Here is an 18,722-nt window from a genome sequence, read left to right as displayed (position 1 = left end):
ATAAGTTAATTATGTCGCCCTAGTTAAAGGTGTTATATTGTATAACTTGTCCTGATACCTAAGCAATAAAACATAAGAAAATGTAACCCACTTTCTTCAACATATTACATCCAGAGCCAAAATTGAGGAGTTTGTATTTTACATTATACACAACTTAACATTGGTTCTGCCCTAAATCACATTATAATTATACTGTAATCTAGATTTCTCAATACTTATATCATGTCCTTTTTTTCTCGATTTCAATTGAAATAAATCCTTTCAATTGCATTTTCTGCTGGGACTTCATCCAGGGAACTTGCTGATGCATACTGTCTGTTTTGCTAACTGAAAAAAAATCGTTCCGTAACGTATAATGCTGGCTTTAGTCATCCTGTTGATTCAAAGCACAAGGCTGATAACCGTGGGCTCTAGTCTGACTAGAGTCAGTTCCTATCAGTGATGATAAATAAAAAAGGTTAAGGTTATAGTGATATTACTATTGGTCAATCATAGAAAACAGCCTTCGCAACGTCATCATAAAGGAATGCAGAAAATGTTTGCTCTACCTCCCGGTGTTGTACGCTGGTGAGGCAAATACACAGAAATGTGTTCAAGATTGTGTTTGGCTGGGGAGTGAAGATAATCTCTGCTTGTTGTAAAGTGAGCTCATAGGTAAATACGTATTGAAGTACCATAAAAAGAAAAATAGTTGTGCACTTTTGAACACATTTGCCTTTTTTACTTATACTATTAAAACATGTTCTTTGGTTTTGGTGAATCGATAAGGACGTAACCTTGTTATATTGATACCACAATCCTGCTGAGGTCCAGGGTAAACCTGGCTCCTGGTTCAATCAGACTAACCAGGGTCTCCAAACTTTTGCATACCTGATGGAACCTACTATCATGAATCAAATATTTTGATGACAAACTAATTTTCCAAGATGACAAAGTATCATGCAACAGAGCAAAAACTGTCAAAGCATTCCTTGGCGAAAGACGCATCCAGTCAATGTCATGGCCTGCAAATAGCCAATATCTCAACCCAATTGAAAACCTGTAGCAGAAATTGAAAAAGAAATGTCCAAGGCTCCGACCTGCAAAGACGATCTGGCAACTGCAATCAAAGAGAGTTGACACCATATTGATGAAGAATACTGTTTGTCACCCATCAAGTCCATGCATCAGAGACTGCAAGCTGTCATAAAAGCCAAAGGTGGTGCAACTACATACTAGTGATATGTTTTGATTGTTACCTCTTTGTCTGTTTTTCATGATTCCATATTTTTTTCCTTCAGAATGGAGTGATTCCATATTTTTCCCCTGTGGTTGGTCTATAAAGTAGCATTTACGGCCCACCTTAAAGTTTTTTTATTCTCTGAGTATTTCTAAGTGCCAAGAAAATGCACTTTGGAAAAACATTATTTTTTTGTGTTTTTTATCTGAGTTTGTTCAACAGAATAAAATATCGGCGTAAGCACTTGTCCATGATTGGTTATTCCATACTTTTTTCTAGTGTTTGTAGATGTGTCAGTTGATTGTCTTACACTGTAGCTAGACTAATTGTAGCGGACAATGCCCATCATTTAGAATGTCCTTGCTTTTTGACTTTGTCTTACTTACCTTGACATCCTGACAAGAGACCCTTCTACTGAATTTGTTGGTAATTGGTAGATGGGTCGTTATGTTTTTATCCACCTTTGAGGGCTGTCTATTTTGGGACTTGTTGTCAAGTGAAAATGACCTCATAAACGTTCAGGTTTCAACTCATGACCAACCATGGCTCTGCATCATAAAGCAAGTGAACTATTTTTTACAATAGAACATAGTCTGCTCTAATCTGTTTATAGCTTGACTCTCGTGATAGTGTCATCTCTAACCCAAACACTTAATTCATGTCTTTGATTTTTGCATTTCGGAGATGGAATATGAGCTTGCTCTGTCCATTCCACGCATCGGCCCGGTATTGCAGTACCTCCGGGAACGGTGCATTCGCAATGATCGCAGCAAGGCTTTAGGGCAGACCTGGGCACTCCGGTCCTGGAGGGCCGCATGTTCTGCATGATTTTTGAGGTTTCTCTGATCCAATACAGGTGATTCCAATCACCAGTATCGTTAACGAGAACTTGCTAGCTTGCTAACGAGGTTATAATTTGTATCACCCGAGTTAAAGAAGAGCAAACTTCAAAATCTGGCAGGACGTGCGGCCCTCCAGGACCGGAGTGCCCAGGTCTGCTTTAGGGCTAGGACCTTAGCTTGGCCTTTTGGCTGAGAGTAAGTGTCCCGGCTCCTAGGCTTTGTAGCGTATTATGAACTGACCGATAACGGATAATGGATAATGAATAACGAAGATAGATCAATAACCCTTAAAAACCCCAAAACCCCCTTGGAAGTAATATTTATTTATCTTAGAAATTAGCCTTCCTTCGGCTACTCTGTCTTTACTCACTCCCGGTGATCCGTCTGTTAGATAAAAAACTGTAAGATGTCTTGCTCATTAGTTTTCATTAGAGGTTATGTTTGCTGGCTTTTGAATGAGCTCTATTCCATACGGGGGATAGGTTGTGGTGGGGGTAAGCAGAGGCAGTAAGGACAGATGAGGCTGCTTTTAACAAGTGTGTACATTTGTTTTCTATTAGATGATGAGCTGAAATGGAAACAGTTGATTCATCCCTTTGGCAATTCCTGCAGTGCATACTGATCAATGACAGTCATGCACACATACACGTGACCACAATAACACCCACACCCACACACAACCTAAAAAACATTTACAGCCATTCCAAGCGACATACATAGAAACAGATTATCAGCTGTTTGTCTATAGTGTTATTACTTAAATGAACCATTTAATACAAAATACAGTAATTATGGATTAGGATTTAGACAGCTATCCCTGTTTCTTGTAGTATTACTTATTTTTTTGCAGGCTATTTGTTGAATTATGGAGAATGATGGTGTTGTAATTGTAGTTCTGTTGGGTGCATTTATGCCATTGTGACAAATGTGGTGGGAATTCAATTCTGTGACGCACATTTTTCATATCCAAAGGGCCCATTGCAGAAAGTTGAATTTGCTTTCAGACTCCTTTTTACATAGTTGCGAGCTAACTAGGGCCTCTTCCGTCCACTAAGGCACACTCTCCATCAAGTTCCCCCAACTACAATCACCAAAATTCCAAAGCACCAAACTCGATCACTCTTCAAAGTCTGTTAGCTAGAACAATAGATCCATAAATAACCATTCCTTAATTTATTGCAGGTATTAGATATCATAACCTGTGTCACCTCACAGACTCATTTAACTGGCGCTTTGCTGCCCTTTTCCCTCAATAACAGAAAATTGTGTATTTCCTGTCTTTTTACATCCCATGACAAACCCCTCCCATATAATTATCATTATCAGGGAGGGCGTCATGTTTTTCTGAACAAGAGAAACAATTTCTGGAAATGGGTGAAGCCCATGTAAATGTCCTGTTGTGGATTGTAGTAGTTGAAATACCACCCTACTCTAGAGCTATGGCTGCAACTATGAACTAGTCTCCTATTTTTCATCTATATTTCTCTAATGAGAAGATGGCAGGACCGTTAGCACTGACCTTTGCATCTGGAGGTGTAGTATTTTGTTTTTATTATATCAGACTTTTAACTATGTTGTATTCCTGCTCTGTTTGGACAGCATAGTGTTTCTATAAAAAGGCTAGTGCATTCCTTGTTCTCAAGAAGTTAATACTGTAATAGTTGAGCGCTTAGAATGCATTTATCGTTCTTATAATTCTCTTTTGTTACTACAAATAAGAAAATGAAGTATACACTGTATAAGAAACTTTTAAATAATACATTGTTCTTTAATGTCTTATTTTCCAAATTTTTCCAAGATTTACAATTTATTTCAAGTGTACAAATTAGAGGGAGTTTCCAACTACCATTTCAGAGCTCCACCCTAAAAAATAATTAAGTCCGGGATGATGGACACGGTCATGGGAAAAAAAGCTAAGCAGACTGGAATCCATTATTATTTATCAGCATGTGAAAAGCATATGTTGTAACATTTGAATGACACCATATTCAATTACTAGTGTGTTGTTTCATACTAAATTGACCCAGTTGTCGATGATGTAGTTTATCATTAGTTTAAAGTTCCACTTAACATGAAATAAAACAAAATATGTTTTGTGACTTTTTTTTTAAAATGAGAAAAAACATTTTTTTAATCAGGTATTTATTTTATGTATTGTTTAAACATTTTTATTTCTTGAGTTGGGGTTAGTCAATTCAGGGTTTGGGGAACTTCCACGCCTCAATTTTAGTATTTTCGCTAAAAATGTTTTGTCTTTCGTCCTCCGGACTTACTTGGTCAATCTTTACAAAACTGCTCATGTTGAAAAGGGAAATCATCCATTATTCCACCATAATTGATAAGACCGTGGATATTTCATTTAAGGTGGGGAGCAGCATTTGAAAAATTTGAAGCCGCAATCACGACTTTAAGCCAGGAGATTGCGGCAGAGTAGCACATGATTTGCGTGCATTTCTTAGAAGAGCTTGAACAAATGCTTCTTTTTTTGTTTTTTTGGGGGGGTTGTTCTGCCACATGCAGGCCTAGTAAAAGTAAGATAAAAGCAGATAGGTGCATTAGAAAAACAAGCATAAGACTTCCTTCAACTCAGGAGGGCATTGTTAACTCATACTTAATATAGAAAATACTTTACCTTCAACTTTTTAAAGACACCTCAAACTACGCACTCCACCCTTAAAACTTTTTATGTTTGTTTTAGTTGACGAATAAGATGACATCATACATCATGTCAGTTCAATGTATTTTTCCTAAAATATCCCAAAGTTGTTTTCCAAAACACATAAGTGATCAGCCTATGGCTTTATTGAAAGCAAAAGGTAGTCAAACGTTTTTGTACCTTACTGGATAAAAGCAGATGATTGTTTTAACTTTTGTGTATGTCAATATCTGGACTCTGTCTTTCTGTCTCAGGAACAAAATGTACAACTTTGTTGTTGTGTCAAAACTATGCTGCCTATAGCTCCCAAACATCTGCTGAGATTGAGATTAAGTGTTGTCTCTTTGATGTGTAAAACAAGTATGTTTGGCTACATTTTTCAGATTTGGTTAGTGATCGGGCAGGGAAAAACCCAGAAACCTAATATGTTTGGCTTGACCGCAGGCAGGTCAACCTGTTCCAAGCATAGAAACACATTTTAGCACATGGGAACGAACTCTTCCGAAACCAAATTAGTGTCTTTTGATTTTGCATTTTTACCAAGTGGTACCATTCAAGTTGGTTTTACTGACACAAATCAGTTTGCTAGAATTTGAGATGGGAAAATAATTTTACCAGTGATGTCTTAGTTTGTAAAATCCACTACCACTCCTCTACCACTGTTTTTTACTATTTGTGCCTGAGTCTACTGTTCCTCCACTTTTGTGCCATATGTCTTGTTGCTTCATTTCAACTATGTCACCCTTCTTTCAGAATCGATCTATCGTCGAGGAGCCAGACGATGGAGGAAACTCTACCAGGTCAACGGACACCTCTTCCAGGCCAAGCGCTTTAACACGGCAAGTTGCTCTCACTGCATACAAATACACACATAATTGTTAAAATATTATTTCTGTCCAATACAATTCGGACCGACATAATTATTTTGTTATTTTATTGTTTATTGTTTTGACTGAATTTAGACTGCTCAATTGAAATTTTAGTTAAACAGAAAATATTCTGAGTATGCTGTTTAATGTCTTTTGTAGTTAATTCCAAAGTGTCACAATGTATTAAAAGTCGCATACAAATCTGAGATACTTAAAATAAAGACATAATTTAGTTATCAGCAGGCACTGGTTTGGCAAAATTCTCATCACTTTGGAAGTTACGCACATAAATTTGGACAAAACTGTGATTGCTCTATTAGTAAATGCGATGTAAAGTTCCCTCTGTTTTAACCTCTTTTATGATTCAAATACATCAATCTGGGCTTGACAAAAATAACAACACATGTTTTTTCCTTTACACAACAAGTTTTACTAGGTAATACCACACGCTTTGCTAGAGTTGTATGCCAATATTGACAATAAGGTGATGGCAATGTGGTCCATGGATTCTGGAAAAAAAAAATTCTATAAAGCAGAACATGCAAACTCCCAACGGCGGTCCTGAAGAAAAAATTCGAACATGAATATTTGGACTAATATGCTTACAACCGTTTTCACTGATCTATATATTTGAGTTAAGCACATGTTTCAGTAACTGTTGTTTGTCTTTTATGATAGGATAAATTATTTGTTTTCCCTTTGAGGAAGAATATCTTTTTTTTCTTGTCAATTGGTCTAAAGTTTTTTTAAAAGTGCCACCCAACAATAAAAAGCAGTACTGCTTTGTTATTTTTTTTCACTGTTTGTGTTAACATACTTAAGAGTAAATAATGCAAATTGTTCTGTTCTTAAAAAACACAGTGTGTGAACTATTTTAACATTTCACGTCTCCAGGCTGTAAAGGGCAAAATTACTCCACTTTTAATTGCGCTTTGGTTTCAATAAACTAAAGTCTAAAACATATTTTAATCATAACTTTTCCAGATAGTAAAAACAAGCATTTCTGATTTTTACACTGTGAGACTGAACACAGTTTCACAGTGAATGAGTGTTACATTTCATTTCAGTGTATTACTTGTAATTTGATTTTTTTATGGACATTAAAATATCAATGAGTCTGATTCAATTATTAGAAATTGATACTAATATGTCATCGTGATTTTGTCCTATACTGTGCAGAAAGCCTACTGCAGCTTCTGCAGTGAAAGGATATGGGGGCTTGCAGGGCAAGGCTACAAGTGTATCAACTGCAAACTGCTGGTCCATAAGCGCTGTCACAGACTCATCCCTCAGACCTGCCAAAGGCTTATGGTGAGTCAAATTCCATGGTCATTGCGGACTTTTTCACCATGTCCGCACAATTCATGCAACTTTGTTTCCGTTTCATAACTGTCAGCAGGGTATGATTTGTTTTTTTAATAATCCTGCATTAGGAACAGTATCCTCTGTAGCGTTTGATGTGAACTGGAATTTACTTCTTTGGCAGGAGGTGGGTATAGTGAACTGCAGTTATCTAATGTGAGAATCAATTAAACATAAGTAAAATATCTTTAGTGGTGTGAAAGTTGACTAATGTTAACTGATATCAAAGGACAGGGTCTGTCTGAGTAATATGACACCACTCATTGTTTGAAATGAGTAAATTACCCCCTTATTATACTTTGTTTCCCCCACGAAAGCCCGAACTTTGTATGATATCATGTTTGCGTCATAAAAAAGAACAGGGTTGAGGCATAACACTATATAAAATGTATTTTACTCTTTCATGTCATTAATTCCACAAAACATAACATGGAAGGAAAATGACTGACATTGCTGCAGTTACAACTCTTCAATAGCCTTGAAGGTTTTAAGCATATGAAAGTCGGGAACTTGAAGGCCAGCCACTGTTTTGTTTAGTTGTGACTCGTATCTCATTCAGCCTTATCCTTCTCATTTAATGTAGTAATATCCAGAAATCTATTGCGATTCTGGACGAAGACATCCTGTTTTTCAATGCTTTCCTACAGAGACTTAATGTTTTAATGTTATCAAGGAAATCAATGTTCCTTTGTTTGCTGTCTTCCTGAGATCTTGATCATTGGTTGATGTATTTATCTGTTGCTTCAGATACAATACTATGTAAATGAACTTCCAGAGAAAAGCCCACATAAAAGATACTCTGTAGGACCTTTTTGAATACGAAACTTTCTTAGTTCCTCGTTTGACTTTGCCTCACAAAAATGTTTTGCCATTCTCTCATGCAGCGACACTATAGAAAAATGAGGCGTTGTTTTCATACCTATTGGAAGGATAACGTTGAGATGTTTTTCGCCAAAGTTTTTAATTTCTTTGTTCAGGATCCAGCTATGCCATCTCAGGAGCCCCCTTCAGATGCCAAAAGTGAAGAGGTGGACCCTCCACTAGAAGACCCAGAGGACAGAGATGAAAGTAAGGCGTTTGTAAATTAAATATTACTGCTCTTATAAAAAAGAAATGTTAGGGGAGAAGTGTAATGACTGAGTTTACAATGCATACTCCACCTGGATTTAGATCTAAAATACTTGGACATCTGTTCATACTACAGTGTGAGATTCTTAATGCAGCAGAAAAATGTATTGTTACCTGGTACACAAGGGCGCACGAATTTGCTGTATATTATGAAGTTTCTTTTTTGATGTTATTTTTCAAAGGTTTTGATGAGATTTATATTCAAAAATTTAACTTAGTAAGACTGAGCTTTGTCCTATACTCCTTGACCCATTCTCCATATGTGGTCACACATAAGCATGAGTAAAAATGTTTTTTTCATATGTGGATTTGTCATTTCAGGACTTTATTTACCACATAACTGTACAGTGGACAAAATTGAAGATGCAGATGTGGAGGTAAAATATTTGCTATGCAGTGATATGTTTTGTGCAGAACCCCCTCCATATTTTTAAAATAAATACATAGTTTTTTAATGTTTGCGGTAATTCAAAAGCCATATGGCAATGTATTAATAATATAAATAGACAATTCTTTATTTTCCAAATTTAGCTCATGTTTTCAGGTATTTGTTTGAAAAAATATTTGATTTGCAAAACTGTTACCTGTCTTTCACCCTTCGCAGCAGTTAAAGTGCAACAAACCCAAAAACTAAACTATGTGTATTATTAGGGAGTTGGTTCAGGTGTGTTCTTTGGTTGAAAAATAGGTGAAAAGTAGAATAATGTTGCGACTTTTTATTTCTATAATTCCTATTGATAAAGTTGCCTCACTCACTTTTCACTTTAAATGATAAATGGTATGCATTTTTAGTGTTTCTCAAGTCAATGAAGAGCTCCCAAAGCACTTTACAATGTGCTTCACACTTACCTATTCACACACATACTCACACACCAATAGGGAGTCAGCCATGCAAGGCACCTACCTGCTTATTGGGGGCATTAGGGATTCAGTGTCTTGCCCAAGGACACTATGACATGTAACACAAAGGAGCTAGGAATCGAACCTGCGACCTCTTGATCCCAAGACGAGCGCTCTACTTTGGCATACATATTTGAATTACAATTGGGAAAGAAAAAGTATATTTTGAGATCATTTAGGTCATTTAAATAGTAGTTTTCTTATTTTATGAATCATTATAAGAAATCTTTTTATTGAAACAAGAAAATTAGTTAAATTATCTAGTGAAACAGGATATGTTTACTCAAAAAAATGGTTGTTTGAATTTATTTTTGTACATTTCCAAAGAGGACTTTTTATGCAATTTTGGAGTGCATGCAGATTTCATGTGATTCAGAGTAATAGCTGACAAACAAACAATTTATAATTCAGAGAACATGTAAGAAAATAATGAAAGAAAAAAAACGGAAGAGTTTTTAACCTAATTTGCTCATTTATCAATTTATTTAACAAATGGCAGTTATAATGATGTAAGACGTTAATATAAGATGTAGATGAATTGAAATGACTTCCATACTGTTAGGCTTGGCTTCTTTTGAATAATTTGTTAATTCTTGTGTCATAACGTTTTTCGAAGCATGCCTGAAAATAAAAAATCAAAATCCTTGTGGAAAAAAAAATCTAAATAAAATACTAAAAAACCCAGATACAAATACTTGACATAATATTTATGTTTAATGTAATAGTAATAAATATATTTTATACAATTACCTGTTTCATTCCAGGACATCAAGTCAGTAGTGGATGGGATTGACGGTATCAAGTTATCTCAAGGCTTTGTTCTGGGCTTGGGAGACTTTGACCTGATCCGAGTTATTGGGCGCGGAAGTTATGCCAAAGTGCTGCTGGTCCGCTTAAAGAAGAACGACCAGGTTTATGCCATGAAAGTGGTAAAGAAGGAGCTCGTCCATGACGATGAGGTGAGGTTGTTTTTGCATTGTTAAAATATGCATGTTGGATCTCGTTGATTCCTGTTGAATGCTCTGCCTTCCATCTGCCCGTCATTCAAAGATACATTTTCACATAAACATGTACATTTGAAAATGCTTTCCCCACCATCAATATCATATTTACTCTGGTTTGGTCACACTGATGTCATTTACTACATAAGACCACTAGATAGCAGTGTAGGCCAACTAAGGAGCACTCTAGGCCAGGAGGAAAACAGCAGGACTTACTTACTGCAGACAATTAAAACAATAATGATACTATATATTTTTTCCTTGTATCATTGATGAAACAATGTATTTGATGGGAAAGTACAGAAACATTGCTTTAAAAAATTGTAACTATAAAATCTAATTAGATGAAAAAAATAAAAAGAAATGATCCGCATAAGGACATTCATTAATTTAAACAATAATTATTTATTTAGTTGTATACTGTTTTGAATTGGATTTACTGTAGGTTAAAAAAGTAAATAAACAAATTCTAATACATGTTAATTTGTATTTAAAATTGTCAAAATATTTTCAATTTCAGCTGCTCCACAAGAATTATCCTCAGAATGATGGTTTTCTTCATTTTAATGTTTAATTATCTTTACTTTTGGGTATGTTGCCTGCCATATTACAGACTTGAGCAATGACTAAATCAGGGGTCGGGAACCTATGGCTCGCGAGCCATATATGGCTCTTTCTATAAGTACCTATGGCTCGGAGACAAATTCGATTGCATGCAAATTTTCTCCATCTCGTCCAAAACGTAGGCAACTAATCCTGTTCAGATACACACAAAGCCAAACCAAAGCTAACATTGAGATAGTGCTTGGCAGAATATATAGGGCACGTTTTCACTACAATTTACAGTCAAGGTGTCACACGAAAAAAAAAAAACTCGTTCTGGCTGTACATCGCTAAAGAATCCGTTATATAAAACCTCACTATATGATCTCTCTTTAGTGTTCAGATACCTTATGATGAATCCACAGAACACACTGTAAATACGCCAAAACACCTGAAGAGAACTTAAAGTTTTTTGATTGGGTGAGTGGGAGGGATGGGTGGAGCTATGCAAAAAGTGCAAGCACTCCCTCCCATCTCTCGCCCCACGCATAAGCACATCAGGCTCCCTGTTTGCAGAATGTTGTGACGTTTTTACAAAATAACAGCTTACATCTGGTTTTGAAACCAATATGTATGAAAAAAAGGGTCAAAATGAGTTTAACCGATCTCGAGTAATTGCAAGAAAGACACAAGTTTAAAATGGTATGTTTGTTGATTTTGGGACACGGGCTCTGGCATTATTCTCTTTTCATAATTTTTATCAAATCATCAAAAATAAATGTGCTGAAGACTAAGCTTTTGTCTGGGGCGCGGGTTTAGCAATTGAGTAAATTTGTCTCATAATATATGGTGTGGCTCTTTCCCAAAATAAAATAAATATATTTTGCTTTTATGGCTCTTTGAGTCAAAAAGGTTCCCGACCCCTGGACTAAATCATATATTTTATTAAATGCATTCTCTTACAGAAAAAAATAGAAGTTATCTTTTGACAATTGTGTGCACATAATAAAATTATTCAGATTCAAATTACTTCCACTTCAAGTATTTGATTCCACATGATTATACTGTATTATGTGCAATCACTTTGACAAAAAATGAGTAAATTTAATGCATCATCTTTTCATCAAGGGATCGAAATAAAACTTGCTTCAGTTATTAATCAACATAATATTTTGATCAATATCATTGATCAATAATTTCCTCATAGACCAGATTAGTTGCAAATTAAGGTTTGACCGATAACGTTTTTTTCAAGGCCAATACAGATTATTAGTATTAAGAGGAGGCCGATAACTGATATTTGGAGCCGATATTCATTTGCTGTAAAAGGTTAAATTATTGGCATGGATATTCTTTAAAATGCAAAAAGAAACTAAGCATATTTGTCATAAATTCAAATAAAACCTTTCACAGTCAATACATTTGAATTTCAACACAACAAACATGACTACCGTATTTTCCGCACTAAAGGGCGCACCGGGTTATAGGGCGTACCCCCAAAAAATAGTTTTTGGTCCTATATCTTCCATAGATAAGGCGCACCGGATTATAAGGCGCTACAATGGTAACGTCGACAAAACAGTCAAATGATTCAGTCAAACTTATTACCCCCTTAACATTCCCAAAGCTTGCAAAGAAGCAAATACGTGTCGTAGACACGTGCGGATGCGGTGTCCGTACGATGTCACTCAAATGCATCGTTTCAAATATCATTGGGAAGGTTAAAGTCTTGGGATTCAAGAAATGCCAACCATTCCTTAGTTTCTATTTTCTTTTTCGCTCGCAACTTTATTGTGCATATGACAATAAACACTTGGAATTGAGTTTAATTTACTCAACTCATCACAGCAACATCAAGATCGTTCTAAAACAAGATACCGGGAAAATATAAAGCCGCATAGCTCACCTAAGTTCTCACGTTCAATAATGATACGCAACCATGGACTTCTTACAACCGTGAGTGAAGTAAATCCAGGAGAGTAAAATATTTACAAATACAGACTAATGAAACATGTTTCTTTATGGCGTACTTTAGCAAGCTTGCTATTCATAGTCATCTTTTTCGGCCAATTGCAGGGTTTGTTTTGGCCCTCTAGCCTATCCGAGGCTCCGAATAACTTCAGCCAATAGCGATCGATTTAACTGATGATTGACACAATTTTTTCGGCCAATTGCAGGGTTTGTTTTTGCCCTCTAGCCTATCCGAGGCTCCGAATAACTTCAGCCAATAGCGATCGATTCAAATGATGATTGACACATTGGTTAGCCAATGAAACGCCGGCATGTAAATCCCAGCATACACCGCGGACTTCTCCACGTTCGGGGGAAAATCGAGTCGGCGGCTGTTGCGTAAGTTGCGAGACCTTGCGACTTAATATTGAGCCATATAGCGCAGCGTCAGCTTTTGAAAAAAATTAAGACTTTTAGGTGCGCCTTATAGTGCGGAAAATACGGTAATCGTTTACTTTCTGATGACTAAAAAGTGTGGTATTTTTATGTAGTCTCCAAAGCCACATAACACAATAGGTTGGAAGTGAGTCTTAGTCTGCAAACTGTAGATAGGGGAGTTAGATTTTAAATAAAATCCAAGCATTTGTTTACATGGGGAAATCCAATTAAACCAGGGTCTCATCCACAATGGTGCTCTGGATACAACGATCAGTGAAAAACTGCGTACACTAAACATACATGACAATAAGGCTATTATAGTACACTATATAAAGCCTACTTGTGTACATTTAGTCGTGATCAGGAAAATTATGCCGGTAGCTAAACTCATTATATTGACTACGATCGCCTTTTTGGTTTTAATTATGCCAACCAATATTTCTTAATAAACACATTATACACACTACGATTGCGACACTCGAGGAGAGAGAAAAAAAAGTGATTGTGAATGTGAAAAAAGTTCGTGAATATGAAAACTATTTGCAATTAGACAAATATGTCATATTCTCGACAGCCCTTACTCTCGCTCCAGTCTGGAGTCTGTGACTGTGGAGAGTGCGGAGTGGGGACGGCCCCCTGCTTTAGTGGCTCCACCCCCGGTCGCCTATCCAATCAGAAGGCGCAGGGTGGGTAGTATCAGAGACAGAAGGCAGGAGAGAAAGGCTCGGCTGTAACTGAGACTTAACAATCGGCCTTGTCGGATAAGTAAAAATGCCGATACGGATATTCTTCAAATTCCCAAATATCGGTGCGGATAATCAGCCCATCCAATAATCGGTCGGCTTCTAGTCGCAACCATGTAAATCAGTGCATTACATTTTAATTAACATACCACACAATGTCCCAACTGATTGGAATTGGAGTTTTATATCTACTAAAATAAACAATAAACAATTTTTTCGTGTTCTGACTCTCTTATAATGGTTTCATTTGAATCTGCTTTGACGTTCTTAAGCTCTACTAGTTTTCTTTGATAAATCACAACATTTCCCCAATTAAAGTCAATTGTAGATTATATGCTCCCTTCGGTTGGATCAGACTTCTTGTTTTTTATTTATTCATAGCTCAGCCTACACATACACATTAATTGAATTATTAATCCCCGCACCACTGTAATGCCCGACATCAAAGTGGATTTGTAACCAGCTTTACACAGAATTAACTACAAAGTACTAAATTACCATTAGGCAGAAAGTTTCTATGGCATAACAAGCATAATTAGGAATTCGTCAAGTACTGGGATATAGATCAGGAATTTGGAATCAAAAGCACAATACGGGGTTCCTGTTGCGCTTTAACTAACCACACAGTGTTCTTTACATTGGTCGATTTCAGAGACACTTGCTCGTAACCCATAAAATATTAACCTCATCAGTTGACTCGCATTTTAAGAAGAAATATAGAATGACTGTGCCGCGGGCAAAACATATACAAATTTGTGTTAAGGAATTAAAGTGGCTACTCCGGATGAGCTGCATGTTATTAAACATTTAAAGCGTGCTTTACTGCACAAGAGTAGTTTTTTTTTATTACCCGGCTTATAGAGTTCCATTCTTTAACTTTAAGAGTGAAATACTTAACAAGTGATTGTTTAAATGGTGCAAAATCTCTGCAAACATTCTAGGATATTGACTGGGTGCAGACAGAGAAACATGTATTTGAGCAAGCCTCCACCAATCCATTCCTAGTGGGCCTACACTCCTGTTTCCAGACAGAAAGTCGGTAAGAACATCTAAAAATGTTTTTTTTCACTTGACGTGTCACCTTTGGTGATGTTGTTTATTAATTTACTCTAATGCAGTGGTTCTCAACTGGTCTGACTACAAGATCCACCATTCCACCTTAATAACAAGCCATGACTCAAATCAAGTAAAATAAATTCAACTTCCCTAATTTATTGAAAAGATTATGCAGTTTGAATCATAAATGGTAGAATATGTTAACATTTGTTTAAATGACCAGCAAAACCAAAACGTCTTAAAGTAATAATACTCGCCTAAAAAGACGTTTATTATTTAGCACCTCCAAGTGGTTAAAAGAAAATCATATATAAAAAGAAACCATTATTATTTTAAATATTAAGCAAAAGTACATGAAATGTAGAATTCTACATATCTATCAAGTCAAGACTATTATAGAAATCCGGATTTGCGCTTGTGTGTGTTTATATGTGGCTTATAGGGTCAGAAATGGCTGAACCAATTTTCGTGAAAATTAAAACAGTAGTATTTTAGGCCTCTGGGAGTGTCTTAAGCTAGGTTTCGTTTCAAGGCACTCCCAATAAATACAGACAAAACCGATAAACATCTGCTTTTGTGTACAATTGGCTCTAGAGCTGCATGCGATCATAGTGCTGTTTGGCACCCCCTAGGGCTCCCTGGCGCTTGTTCAACAAACCACGACCCCGGCAACGCCACGCCTGTCAACACCGAACCAGGCCATTATTTTTGTACATATAAACGTGTATTTTTAAAAATACGTGTAGATAGATAGATAGATAGGTAGATACTTTATTCATCCCCGAAGGGAAATTCACATTTCCAGCAGCATCCCTGAGCTGAGAACAATACAATAATAAAGCAAAAAGAATACAATATACAACTACCCAGTGTGACCCAGTGTAGGTTGACAAATTTGAATTTATTTGACATAACATGGGCCTCACTAAGTAGGGGCTGGCATAATTGTTGGCTTTCTTGCTACCTGGAAAAAAAACCTAACAGACCACGAGAGGCGTGGCAAAAAAATGAGAAAAAAAAAATGATGCCGGTTGGTCCATTTGAGTCTCTGTAGCGCTTTTTAGCACTTTTCAATACAGCAACATCAAGTGGTCAACTATGACACAATGTCCCTTTAATGTTCAATTACATGCATTTTTTAATTAAATCCAAAACACTTCACTTGAGTTACTTTGTTTTCAATATAATAAAATCCGTATCTTGTATTATTTACTGCTGTATTTGCATTTGTCCATGCTCAACACGTATTATCAAACTTTTTCTGTGGCGCGAAATGGCGGGTACAGGGCATTATCACCATCTACTGTTAAGGAGTGTAATTGACCCAAGGTTATTGGATTTTTTTAGCATCATTTAGAAAAAGCAAAAGGCCCACAACCTACTGAAAACAGGTCGACCCAAAAGTGGGTGGCAACTGACCAGTTGAGAAACACCGCTTTAATGTTCAGAGACCCCCTCAGTCGGTTATTTCATGGGTTTTGTATTGAATTGTTTTTATTGTCATTGATATCAATGGATCATTGATTTTGTTGGGAGACCACAAAGCTATCACAAGGATCAGGTTGAATGTGTGACCGTGACTGTGTGCACGACTGCTATAGGCTGTTGTATGCTGTCAGTCAAACAGCAAGGGTGGGCAGGCACACGTAAACGTCAACGTCCCCGAAGCAAAACAATATGGGAAGCGACCAGTAGCTTTTGGCATCTGGTTTCATTGAAAATAAATTAATTAATTGAATCGGACTCAGAAGAAAGTCTGAAGGGGGCAAAATGATGACCATCACCAGCGAGTGCTCTGTGTGTTATTATCGGGTTCGGTAATCGACTGAGGTGAGGTCACAAGAGACATTAAAAGCGAGGCTGCAGGTCTGGCCTATTAATATGGCCCGTCTCAACTATCTTTAGACACCCCATGCAGAACCTGGCTAGTCACCAACGCTAGACCCATTAACCATTAAACAAATGACCTGAAGCTACAACTCGCTGCAGAGAATTTTCTGAAGTCGCGGTTACTCGATGCTAGCGTGTAGCTAACCTGCCGCTCTGTAAATCGCTTTCTTATTTTGAAAGGAGAAGCCCTCTAATTTTGTTGTGCTTTTGAGTAATGACAAAAAAAAAACATTTATTCAACTGCAATTCTTTGCTATGTGTTCTTATTTGTAGATCTATTGCAGTTATTTTGTTACAGTTGTATGCTCTCAGTCGGTAATGACATCATCTTAAGGTAAGTTTGAGCTTTGGCTTATAAAGGTGTGACTTTACTTCGGAGAATTTCAATTTTCGTGGGTGGTCTTGGTCCCCGTTAGGCACGCTAACGAAGGGATCTCTGCATGTAACATTCACAAAGCAGACGAATGATATGTATAATAGATTTTTAGAAACGTTGCCTGCTTTTAGGTAGTAGGACTGGTATGGATTATACATGATTTGGGAAAATGTATGAAATAAAAAGGCTGATAGGAAATGTAATATCTGGACCACTTCTTTGGACATCTCAAATTCTAATTTAATTGAGTCAAATTGCTTGCTTGCTTCTTCATAGTGATGACATTACAAGCAAACTCAAGACCTGATGTCAAGTACTATTCCTATAAAAAAGAACATTACTGCTCTTTTTTTCCAGTAATGCACTTTATTTTTATATTTCTGTTTAATTTTCCAGGCTATTTCTTGTGATTGAATACGTGAATGGAGGGGACTTGATGTTTCATATGCAACGGCAAAGAAAGCTGCCTGAAGAACACGCAAGGTAAGATTCGGATGTTCAAATATGATGAAGCTTTAATAAACCTTAGAATCAGGGTTCAGTAACTGATGCCTCTAGCTGCAACAATTTGTCTGTAAAAGTAAAATATTGGATTTAGTTTTACTTTATGTAATATTTATTGCCTGTTGACAAATGCTCCCATCTTTTATTTTAATTCATTTAAAACGCACATTGACTTTTACACTGTTGTACATGTTTCTAATGAGAGTGCAGCTTCTCTCTTATGCAGCCGCTGAAAGTCGTGTAGGCGTTGCTGGCAGCACCTACGACTGCAACCTTTTGGGATGCCCCCCATTTAATTTATTTGCAACGTCTATGCACCCTGACTCAATTTGAATATTCCTAAATAGAGTGTTTCTTGCAAACACATGCTCAATATCAATCTTCAGCAGTTCCTCGTAGACACTAGCACCACCCTAAATAAATCTTTTCTTTTTACACACCTCTGAAAAACAGAATAAGCCTCCATTATTCATGCCTTTCTACTTGTGGGGCACTCCAACTGTGCCCCTGATAAATGCTGGATCAAAGCCCCGGTAATAGAGTGAGGCACTGTTGGGCCCCTATCGGACCTTCGAATCTGTATTCTGGAGACGGTGGCTGTACATATGCAAAGCAGCATGCTGATAATTCATAATGATCGTGCATATTCATGAGCTGTGCTCCCGACACAATCCCCCTAGCCTCGGGGACGGTGGCTTGTGGGCGCTGGATGGTACCGCCGCGCCACTTTTATCGGGGTGGATGCCAGTACGCAAACAACTGTATACAACCCAGTCAGTCACAGTGCAATGGTGGGGGAGCATTGTGGGATTTGCCATTGCGGTGTCAAACGTTCTTTTTCTCAGTCTTATGACATTGAGGGATTTTGAGCAGGCACTCAGACTGAAAGCCTGTCAACCTTAATGGTAGCTTATCTCACTGTGACAGGTCGTGAGCTACCCACGTTACATTACTTGCTCCAAAACAACAATCATGCTTTACATATCATTCATGCTGTATAGTCAGATACAGCCTGGTAAATAGTTTCCACACATGCCTTGTGTGAATAGTTGCTAATTGATTTAATATACCTTAATCGGTGCGGTGCAGCTATGTTTTGGGAAGGAGGGCTCTCAAATGGAACAAAGAGGGTTTTTTGCACATGTACCAGATGCAGATTAAAGTGTCAAATTTATATATAAATGGGTTGAATGCATTTCGACTTAGATTTATAAAATTTATCACAATTTTAAAGCAACAGTGTGT

General features: G+C 37.0%; 1 protein-coding gene and 1 pseudogene across 1 annotated transcript in view; both read left to right on the top strand.

Moving 5' to 3' along the window:
• Window positions 1-18,722, top strand: part of prkcz (protein kinase C, zeta) — an 80,440-nt gene that overhangs the window by 25,651 nt on the left and 36,067 nt on the right. Inside the window, exons 5-11 of the mRNA XM_088330997.1 lie at window positions 5,471-5,556; window positions 6,766-6,897; window positions 7,926-8,016; window positions 8,398-8,453; window positions 9,741-9,935; window positions 14,593-14,690; window positions 17,370-17,456. Of these exons, the coding sequence (XP_088187123.1) occupies window positions 5,471-5,556; window positions 6,766-6,897; window positions 7,926-8,016; window positions 8,398-8,453; window positions 9,741-9,935; window positions 14,593-14,690; window positions 17,370-17,456 (745 nt within the window). The remainder of the gene's footprint in view (window positions 1-5,470; window positions 5,557-6,765; window positions 6,898-7,925; window positions 8,017-8,397; window positions 8,454-9,740; window positions 9,936-14,592; window positions 14,691-17,369; window positions 17,457-18,722) is intronic.
• On the top strand, window positions 1,829-1,979 carry LOC148369081 (U2 spliceosomal RNA; annotated as a pseudogene).

Source organism: Urocampus carinirostris, chromosome 3 (assembly GCF_059441175.1).
Source record: "Urocampus carinirostris isolate Australia breed hairy pipefish chromosome 3, RoL_Ucar_1.0, whole genome shotgun sequence".
Taxonomy (NCBI): domain Eukaryota; kingdom Metazoa; phylum Chordata; class Actinopteri; order Syngnathiformes; family Syngnathidae; genus Urocampus; species Urocampus carinirostris.
Note: the sequence above shows the minus strand (reverse complement) of the source record. Positions and strands in the feature narration are given on the sequence as shown.